Here is an 11357-nt window from a genome sequence, read left to right as displayed (position 1 = left end):
AGCATTCTGAGTCAAACCGATCAAGATATATAAATATGTCTAATTTATAGCGCCACGGTGTGGCTGATCTGAATGTGCTTGCATTTGTTGAGTCTTGACAGCATTTCGATATAACCCGTTTTGTTACAATATGAATATTCATGTCTGATTTATATGTGTTTATGTGCCAGACCACGCCCACGTTCATTTTTATTGGTCAGTAGCGGCCATGTTGTTCGAGGTAATAGTCTGGAAAATGCGTTGAGAGAGCTTGGTCCATAGATGCCACATATCAAGTTTCTTGCAGATTGGTCATTCGGTGCTAGAGGAGTAGAATATTATGTAGTTTTCACAAAATAAAATATCGTGGAAAATCCATCATGGCAGACCTTATAGGTGGTCCTTGAGGCAAATTACTTCCTTGTGGAGAAGGGCCGAATTTCTGGACTATATGTCACACCGGGTGGGGCGTGACCTTTCAAAGTTTGCATTTTCAATTGCTTGTTATAGCACCACCATACAGCCAATTGGCATGGCATTTGCATGAGAGAATACGGCCAATGGCCCTTTACCATCATGCGATTTTGCATCATCATAGAAATGATTTTACAGGAATGTTCATGTCAGTTTTCCTTGGCAGAAGATGTCTAATAATGAACGCCAACAAATGCAATATGGTTTCACCAGATATTCTGCTTGAACCCCAACAACTACAATAGCGTTTCACCCAGCTACGCTGGCTTCAACCCCTAATTAACGTTGGAATAATTATATTAGAGCTGTAAACATTGGAGGTAAAAAGCTAGCGCGCAACAGGTAGATCAAATGCTGAGTTTAGAGCAGTCTTGAGCAGTGAATAATTCATGATATGTAAATTAGTTGATCGGGTAAAATCAGTCAGTGCTGAGATGAGCTAGAAGTCAGTACGCGGTCAGTCGGCATGCCAAGGGGGCTTGACCCAATTCCTTTAGTTATTTTTTTGTGTGCATACTTCAACATCGAAATGTCTCCATCGGAATCACCTCGGTTTTTCTCTGAGAAGGAGGTAGCCAATCATTCCACCAAAAACTCATGTTGGGTATTAACGGGGACGAGAATTTATGATGTGACGGGATTCCTTCGTATTCACCCGGGTGGAGAGGCTCTAATATTAAGCCAGTCAGGGAATGATATCAGGATGGAGATGGCGGGACCCCCACACCGGCACTCGGAGAACGCAAGGCGGTGGATGGAACAGTACTACATCGGAGAGCTGGACACAGACGCTAGTGCCGATGAAATACAGGTGCAGCCTATATGCCAATAAAGAGCCTTCAAAGAGAATAACAAGTATATCTCAGATACTTTTAACTCCAGCATAGTTTATTGTCTGTGACTGAAAGTAGACTACAGTAAAGTAGGATATGCTTAATCTTCTCATGGTAAAACGGAACTTGCTGCACATGTAGGTGTGATTTTCACATCTGCTTTGAGACGCATTTCCTGTTTGCATCTATCATTCTCTAATTTCTCCTATTTGTAAACCACATGCATGTGTTTTGTAAACATTAATGTTGATTGAACGTACAGTACATTAGATGAGTAAAGACAGTATTTTATAGGAGTGGATTTTCACAAAAATAAGTGAATTTCCTGAGTTCCAAATATATATATATATATTATTTTTGTATTGTCACTTGATGTTTGACCTATTGCATTTCTTTAATTCCTCCTAGTTTTCTTCTGTGAGGAATAAGAGCTCTGTGTAGCTCCACTTGTCTCACTCTTGGCAGGGGCAACTTTGGATACTTGGGCTTTTCTTGAAGGATAAAATTGCCTGGCTTGCTCTGCCAGCCGCAATTGCTTTCTATTGGCTGCCCGTTGAACCTGAATAAATAGAGGAGAGGCTAAGTTTGTCATTCATCATACTCTCTAATGTGGAGGCATTAGGACATGATGGCACAACAATATGTTTGTGTTAAGAATGTGAAGGAATATACTATGCCCATATACAGTGGGCATAGAAAGTCACCAACCCCATTCAAAATGTTCACATTTTGTTGCCTTACAGCCTCAAATGAAAACACAAAATGCGACTCCCCCAGCTTTATTTACAAAACAGTAAGCCACAATATCCAATTGTTAAAAAACCCCTCACATGATTTACAATTCAAACATTAAAATACCCTACTTGGATAAGTGAACACCCCCCTGAGTTAAACCTTGGTGGAACCACCTTTTGCTTGAATTACAGCCATGAGTCTCTAAGAATACGTCTCTACTAACTTTGCACACCCAGACTGTGTAATATGTGCCCATACAGAATTGTTCAAGCTCAGTCAAATTGCACAGTGACAGCTCATGGACTGCACTCTTCAAGTCATTCCACAGATTCTCGATTAGTTGGGGCTCTGACTAGGCCACTCAAAGAACATTCACCTTCTTGTCCTTCAGCCACTGTACAGTTGCTTTGGGTCATTATCATGCTGAAACGTGAACTATCTTCCCATTTTCAACTTCCTGGAATATGGCTGCAGGTTCTCCTCAAGAATCTGTCTGCATTTTGCACTGTCCATTTTCCCTTCTATCCTGACAAGTGCTCCAGTCCCTGCTGAAGAGAAACACCCCCACAACAGGATGCCGCCACCACTGTGCTTTACTTGAGGCATGGTGTTCTTTACTGTAGACATGGTGTTCTTTACTGTAGGCACGGTGTTCTTTACTGTAGGCACGGTGTTCTTTACTGTAGGCATGTTGTTCTTTACTGTAGGCACGGTGTTCTTTACTGTAGACATGGTGTTCTTTACTGTAGGCACGGTGTTCTTTACTGTAGGCACGGTGTTCTTTACTGTAGGCACGGTGTTCTTTACTGTAGGCACGGTGTTCTTTACTGTAGGCATGTTCTTTACTGTGTGTTCTTTACTGTAGGCATGGTGTTCTTTACTGTAGGCACGGTGTTCTTTACAGTAGGCATGGTGTTCTTTACTGTAGGCACGGTGTTCTTTACTGTAGGCACGTTGTTCTTTACAGTAGGCATGTTGTTCTTTACAGTAGGCATGTTGTTCTTTACAGTAGGCATGTTGTTCTTTACAGTAGGCATGTTGTTCTTTACTGTAGGCATGTTGTTCCTTACAGTAGGCATGTTGTTCTTTACTGTAGGAATGGTGTTCTTTACTGTAGGCGCAGTGTTCTTTACTGTAGGCGCGGTGTTCTTTACTGTAGGCGCGGTGTTCTTTACTGTAGGCGCGGTGTTCTTTACTGTAGGCATGGTGTTCTTTACTGTAGGCGCGGTGTTCTTTACTGTAGGCGCGGTGTTCTTTACTGTAGGCGCGGTGTGCTTTACTGTAGGCGCGGTGTGCTTTACTGTAGGCACGGTGTGCTTTACTGTAGGCACGGTGTGCTTTCCTGTAGGCACGGTGTGCTTTACTGTAGGCACGGTGTGCTTTACTGTAGGCACGGTGTGCTTTACTGTAGGCACGGTGTTCTTTACTGTAGGCACGGTGTCCTTTACTGTAGGCACGGTGTGCTTTACTGTAGGCACGGTGTGCTTTACTGTAGGCACGGTGTTCTTTACTGTAGGCACGGTGTTCTTTACTGTAGGCGCGGTGTTCTTTACTGTAGGCGCGGTGTGCTTTACTGTAGGCGCGGTGTGCTTTACTGTAGGCACGGTGTGCTTTACTGTAGGCACGGTGTGCTTTCCTGTAGGCACGGTGTGCTTTACTGTAGGCACGGTGTGCTTTACTGTAGGCACGGTGTGCTTTACTGTAGGCACGGTGTGCTTTACTGTAGGCACGGTGTTCTTTACTGTAGGCACGGTGTCCTTTACTGTAGGCACGGTGTGCTTTACTGTAGGCACGGTGTGCTTTACTGTAGGCACGGTGTGCTTTGGGTGGAAAGATTTATTGGGTTTTCGCCAGACATATCGTTTTCGTTCAGGCCAAAAAGTTCAATTTTGGTTGGTTATACCTCAGCAAGTTTGTAATTGCAATTGTAAGGTGGGGTGTTCACTTATCCAAATAGTGTGTTTTACTTTAATTCATCTTCTGAAGGTTTTTTAGATTATTCTTTTCACTTGGTTAATGTGTGTAAATAAAGCTGTGAAAAAGTCTGATTTTAGTTTTCATTTCAGGCTCGAAGGCAACAAAAGGTGAACATTTTTGAAAGGGGGTGGTTACTTTCATTACCCACTTTATAACAGAGATTTGTTGCTATCATAACAGACAGTCTATTAAAACATCCATTTGGAACGATCAATGCTTTCATGTTCTGGGTCTGATCTCATGGAGAAGGAGCCAAATGGCTCCCTATTCCCTATATAATGCACTACTTTTAACCAGGACCCATAGGATTGACGTATCTTCTGTATAGTGTTTAGTGTCTCTGTTTACGCTGTATCTTAGTTTTTGTAGACTGCATACAAGCCAGTGTTTCTTATGAGTTTACAAAAGTGGAGGCTGGTGGGCGGAGCTATAGGAGGACGGGCTGGAGGTAACGGTTGGAATGTAATTATTGGAACGGTATCAAACATATGGAAACCACACGTTTGAGTTCTTTCCTTTTATTCCATTCCAGCCATTACAATGAGCCCGTCCTCCTATAGCTCCTCCCACCGGACTCCACTGGTGTACAACACTGAACTAAACTCAGAAAAAAAATAAACGTCCCTTTTTCAGGACCCTGTCTTTCAAAGATAATTCGTAGAAATCCAAATAACTTCACAGATCTTCATTGTAAAGGGTTGAATTAAACACTGTTTCCTCTGCTTGTTCAGTGAACCATAAACAGTTACTGAACATGCACCTGTGGAACGGTCAGTAAGACACTAACAGCTTACAGACGGTAGGCAATTAAGTTCACAGTTATGAAAACTTAGGACACTGAAGAGGCCTTTCTACTGACTCTGAAAAACACCAAAACAAAGATGCCCAGGGTCCCTGCTCATCTGCGTGAACATGCCTTAGGCATGCTGCAAGGAGGCATGAGGACTGCAGATGTGGCCAGGGCAATACATTGCAATGTCCGTACTGTGAGACGCCTAAGACAGGGAGACAGGATGGACAGGTGATCGTCCTCACAGTGGTAGACTACGTGTAACAACACCTGCACAGGATTGGTACACCAGTGGAGTCCGGTGGGAGTGCTCTTCACTGACGAGTTGCGGTTTTGTCTCACCAGGGGTCATGGTCGGATTCGCGTTTATCGTCGAAGGAATGAGTTACACAAGGCCTGTACTCTGGAGCGGGACCGATTTGGTGGTGGAGGGTCCATGATGGTCTGGGGTGGTGTGTCACAGCATCAATCGGACTGAGCTTGTTGTCATTGCAGGCAATCTCAACGCTGTGTGTTACAGGGAAGACATCCTCCTCCCTCATGTGGTACCCTTCCTGCAGACTCATCCTGACATGACCCTCCAGCATGACAATGCCACCAGCCATACTGCTCGTTCTGTACGTGATTTCCTGCAAGACAGGAATGTCAGTGTTCTGCCATGGACAGTGAAGAGCCCGGATCTCAATCCCATTGAGCACGTCTGGGACCTGTTGGATTGGAGGGTGAGGGCTAGGTGCCTTGGTGGAAGAAGAGTGGGGTCACATCTCACAGTAAGAACTGGCAAATCTGGTGCAGTCCATGAGGAGATGCATTGCAGTACATAATGCAGCTTGTTGCCACACCAGATACTGACTGTTACTTTTGATTTAGCCCCCCTTGTTCAGGGACACATTCAATTTCTGTTACTCACATGTCTGTTACTCAGTTGTTGAATCTTGTTATATTCGTAAATATTTTCACGTTAAGTTTGCTGAAAATAAATGCAGTTGACATTGAGAGGACAGTTCTTTTTTGCTGAGTTTATTTAAGCTATCAGTTATCAGTGCGGAGTTGATGACATTTTAAAGAGCGTTGTCAAAGTAGAAAAAGACTCTCAGCTGAAGAGTGGAACATTTTAAAATTCAGGCATGTTACCATGACAACATAATCAAAAGAGCGAAAGATGGTGTGTGTTTTTTAAAATTATTTTTTATTTATTTAAAAAAAATGTTTTGTGTGTATTACTTGCAACAAAGGTTTTGTCAGAAAGGCAATTCCTTTCAGAATCTCACTGTGTTTGTATTTTAAAACTGGTCAATCCTGTCTGTTTGAGTCAGATTTGACCCACTATGCAAGCAGAGTACTGTATGACCCATAACATAGTCAGCGAATTTGAGAGAAACTTTCCATCACTCTAATGATGGTAGGTGACATGCAGGTTTAGTTGGAGACTGAGTTGAAATCAATGTCTTCCAGAAAATGAAGATAGGATAAAACAGATTCTCTCCTCCAGTACCTAGTGTGGGCAAAGGGGGGGCATGTGGTTTTGTCACTGTCTTGATCCCGTTTTACCACAGTTAAACACTGTGTCACTGTCTTGATCCCGTTTACCACAGTTAAACACTGTGTCACTGTCTTGAACCTGTGAACTAAAGTCAACACTGTCACTGCCTTGATCCTGTTAACTAAAGTTGAACACTGCCACAGTTACACACAGGGCTCTATTTTCGTCTGCCTTTAAGCTTATTGACTAAGGAGGTGCTTATTTACTACGTTTGGCATGTCTGTGTCCAGACTGCAATTTACAGTAGGCCTTGATCCTGTTAACCACAGTTGAACACGGTCACTGTGTTGATCCTGTTAAAGGGGCAGTGCAATTAAACACTTGATTTTCCTGTTTTTTTTATATTTCCAAACGATGAGGTCAAAATAACACTCTGAAATGTAGATTTTGTGTGTGTGTGTGTGTGTGTGTGTGTGTGTGAGCTGTTTGGAAAAAAAAAATGCCTTGCATTTTAGCCTGTTCAGGTGGGATGGAACATTCAGCCCACATCATGATGTCACAATGTCATCTGATTTATAATAGACCAATGACTGTTAATCTGGGTAAGGGGGTGGGCTCTCAACTATCCTATCAGGCAATCAGGGCGGTGTATGTAAATATCTTTAAATTTGTTTGCTAATGCCTACATGGTCAGATTGGCCCTTGAAATGCTCAAAGGAGGGCCAGGGAAATAAATGATAAAACAATATACTTTTTAGTTATTTTCATTAAACGAACACACAGTGATTTGAGACATACAGTGATGATTAAAAAAAAAAAGAATAAATAACTGCATGGGGGTTTTAACCACAGTTAAACACTTTGAACCGTTCCCTTGTGCTCGTCATTAGTTATGCCTTAGTATGTCATTTCAACCATGTTCATCTCACTGTGAAAGTCTGATTTTCTCACTTCAATTCAAACCATCGGGTTTAGTTTCAATTGACAGGCTTCTGTTTCACATGTTAACTTTCACTTGTGAAAATCTGATATTCAGTTTCAAATGTAAAAAAACATTCACATGTGGAATTGCAAGTACACATGTGAAAATCGAATTTGCAGGTTCAGATGTAAGAACTCCAACTGTGACAATCTCACTTTCACATGTGGAATTGGAGATTCACATGTGGTGTTGGAATAATGTTTTTCTCCTCACATGTGAAAAGATGGTGTTAGCATGTTGCAGTAGCAATGTTTTCACTGGTGGAATTAGGGGACCACATCTAAAATGTACATGTGTAACTTCACAAGTGTCCAAACCACGTGTCTTACTCATGAAAATAATAAATATACAGTACCATTCAAAAGTTTGGACAAACCTACTCATTCAGTGGTTTTTCTTTATTTTTTAAAACTAATTTCTACATTGTAGAATGGGTAGTGAAGACATCAACTATGAAATAACACACATGGAATCATGTAGTAACTGAGAAAGTGTTAAACAAATCACATTACTTTTTTTTGTTGGAATGACCAGTTTTTGCCCAGTGGGGGGTCCGCCATCCTCAAACCTATTGTACCAGTGATTAAGAGACTAACATCTTATGCTGAGCTAAAAGCACATAGAACATATAAAATCATCTTTCTATGCCTACTTCCTGATATTAGTGTTATTTAGGTCTACAAAGGCCCAGCATTGTCCTGGTAATTTATGATGTTCATGTGTGCTAAACTGTATATGCAGACTGGTCACAGACTAGACGTAACATAGTAAACTTAAACCCGGGAAACTGAAATGTAGTATGATAAATTAGGTTTGGTATTGTTACTTAAAGAAAAAATGAAAGGAGGGGTGGTTGGTTGGTGTGGATGGGTAGACGCATAACATGAACGTCTAGCAACCGAAAGGTTGTGTGTTTGAATCTCATCATGGACAACTTCAGAATTGTTTTTTGTAATTAGCAACTTGGCAACAACTTATTACTTTTTTGCTGCTTTGCAATTACTTTGCATATTAGCAAATCCTTCCGTTAACCGTAAACCCCAAGCCTAGCTAATGTTAGAAACCGAGCCACTTAGCTAACCTTGATTGTAATCTGTAACATATCATACAAATTGTAATTAGTAACATACAAATGTAATGATGTAACATCCACAAATGAATACATACCATACAAAATGTAAGATATACTAAATGGAGTGTCTCGGATTTACGTACAGAATAATACGAAATGCTGAGAACATGTTGGTTTACGTGGAGATACCCTTACACCTGTCTTTCCCAATCTATGAGCTTTGAATTTTCTACCTGCTAAATATGAATCTGTATACCGAAGAGTTTAATTTTTTAAATGTACCTTTATTTTACTAGGCAAGTCAGTTAAGAACAAATTCTTATTTTCAATGACGGCCTAGGAACAGTGGGTTAACTGCCTGTTCAGGGGCAGAACGACAGATTTGTACCTTGTCAGCTCGGGGATTCGAACTTGCAACCCTTCGGTTACTAGTCCAACACTCTAACCGCCCCAGTTTCCACTGCAAGAGATTTTCAGTGGTTGCCTGCTGCTCAGACTGAATCTAGCTCAACTCACTGGTCACCATGTCCATATCGTGTTTGAAATCTATAAGGGCTTTTCTGGGATATTGTGGGAACATAATGTCAGTGTCTTGTCTAACTGTGCACGTAGTAACATGATACCAAGTCTCAAACGTCTCCAGCTACAGTTTCTCTCTCTGCTTGTAGTACCATCCCTATCCACCCAACTGAAAGAAACCTCATTTGTGTGTTTGTGAATGAGAGTTAACTTGATTTCTTGCCAGTCAGGTTTGACTGGTTTTATTAGTGAGAGGAGCTGAGTTATCCTGCTATCCTAACTTAAACCTCTGTGTGTTTGAGGAGAGGGAGAGGGCTCACACCACCATACCCTGTTACTGTTTCTCTCCACAATGTCTTCCACAAGGAAAAGTCACACTTTTATAAAGACATCTTACTCCCCTAAATGGAATCATTGTTATATGGCAGACAAATTCCTAAAATTTGAAACACCCTGCCTGGGACTGTTTTTACACTTTAATAAACAGCTGAGGTGACATTTGTGCAAGGTGACTGTTGTCACTTGAATGCATGTGCCGTAAGTTACTTTAATTGTGTAATTAAGTCAACCTTAATTACTTCATTACCCACTTGCTGCAATTAGAAATTTGCAGCCGAGATGTGACAAGGTGGTAGTTTCATACCCAATAGGCCCAGGGTTGAGAAAGCGAGAGAGTCTGCTCATACACATTTCAACAGAGCCATTTCAACTGATGTGAATGAGACTTATCTGACAATGAGGTCAGTGGCGGTTGGTGCCATTTTACAACCTAGCCTAGAAATGCAAGTTTATAACGTCGGTGCACAGGTTGAGACAAATTGGAGTAATCAAGGTGACAGACAGTGAGGCATTCCATACTGCCTTGTAAACTCTTGCTTGCATCTAGCTGATCTGGTGTGTGATCATTAGTCCAAGCAGTTGAAAAATGTTCTGTTTTGCAACTTAAACTAGAGTTTCCATTGGATTTTCATTTTGCAACAGAATCGGCTGAATGAACACACCCCTGATCACCTTCACACACAGTTGACTTTCATAGCAGGCACATACAGCATCGTCACTTTGCTCGTTGTGTAGTTCCTTCTGATATCAACACACTCTCCTCCTCTCACCTTTTCCCTTTACTTGTGGACTTCAGTGCACTACACAACAGCTGTTTGTCAACAGGTGGAAAAAAAACTCCAAGCCAAATGTTCATACATCACCGCTACACAACCTACATCAATGTCATCATATTAGCTAACGTCATAGTCAACATAGCTACTAGAACTAATGTAAACTCACTCACTTTTGTACATCGCCTTGGTCCTTACAACTGACCTTATTTTAGCGCCCCAAAAACGAAATACTTCCAGATCAACTGTAATGTCAATACCATTGTAAAGCACAATTTCTCCCCTTTCCAAAATAATCAATTAGATGACCTAAACACTGCCCGTTTCTGCATAACTCAACAAGGCAATGAGCTCCGTCAGGTCTTTTTAAAAATGGTGGGCGGGGAAGCGAAATTAATGCGTGATAGTGAGGAGATATGTTGTGTGGGAAAATAGCTTTTTTTTCACTCGAGCTGTCCAACTTATCACCTAATTGCCTCTAAAATGTAAATAAAACACTATAAAGAGTTGAAGGTTTGTCGAATTTGAATCAGATTTTGAGGGCGGTGCTAAAGTGATCTTCAGAAGTAAACCGGCTTTGAGAATGATGATCACATGCAGTGATGACGCAAAAAAATGACTAGGTATCCCCCCCTTACCCCCGTCACTGTCCATTTCTTGTTTTTAAACGATGAGAGAAGTGCTACACCTGGTGGAGAGCGATTGTATGACAGAAATAGTTGCTTTATGCGTGCTGTACGTTACGACATGACACGTCACGATGTAACGGAGGGTCAGTTTAAAAAAAAAAACTTTTCTCCAATACTATAGAGCCATTACCATGTCGATCAATGCTTGAATAGAAACGTAGTTTATACCCCAGATATTGAAGTCAACACAGTCGCTACAGTCCCATTAGTTTTCTTTGCAGCGTCGTTTGAATGTTGCGGTTGCGCACATTTGTACGGAATGGGGTGAGTTTACGTTCACGGGTTAGTAAACCCACAAACCAATCCATGTGTACAATCATGCAGTACAGTGTATAGCTAGCAGTTACACCGGCGGGCCCTGGTGGCATTAAATTAATAAAACCGAAAGCTTACCTTAAGTTGGAAGAGTTGCGGTGTTGGATAGCCAGTTAGCTAACATAAATAGCATCCTCTCTGTTTGAGTCAGGTTGTTGTTTAGGCTAAAATACTTGCATTAGCTAGCTAAGTAAGTGAAATGTAAACTAAGAAGGAAAAAATTAAATGAAAACATATATATTTAAAAAAAAATGAATTAAACTGTTCTTTCTTTCTCTTTGAGTCAACTACTGACCACAGTTTAAGCACTCCAGTGCCAGTAAGCTGTAGCTTATGCTTTCAGTACTAGATTCATTCTCTGATCCTTTTGATTGCACGGACAACTTTCAATTCTTGC

The 11357-nt window shown here is 41.3% G+C and overlaps 1 protein-coding gene across 2 annotated transcripts in view; it reads left to right on the top strand.

The window, feature by feature from the left end:
• The first annotated feature begins 563 nt into the window (after positions 1 to 563).
• The window catches only part of LOC118401352 (fatty acid 2-hydroxylase-like), a 40457-nt gene continuing 29663 nt past the window's right edge, over positions 564 to 11357 (top strand). Inside the window, exon 1 of one of the 2 annotated variants that reach the window (XM_052475032.1) lies at positions 564 to 1264. In XM_052475032.1, the coding sequence (XP_052330992.1) occupies positions 920 to 1264 (345 nt within the window). In that variant the 5' untranslated portion in view covers positions 564 to 919. The remainder of the gene's footprint in view (positions 1265 to 11357) is intronic. The other variant, XM_035798778.2, reaches the window with a different exon arrangement.

Source organism: Oncorhynchus keta, chromosome 22 (assembly GCF_023373465.1).
Source record: "Oncorhynchus keta strain PuntledgeMale-10-30-2019 chromosome 22, Oket_V2, whole genome shotgun sequence".
Taxonomy (NCBI): Eukaryota; Metazoa; Chordata; class Actinopteri; order Salmoniformes; family Salmonidae; genus Oncorhynchus; species Oncorhynchus keta.
The sequence above is the reverse complement of the archived record's forward strand: the minus strand, read 5'-3'. Positions and strand labels throughout refer to the sequence as shown.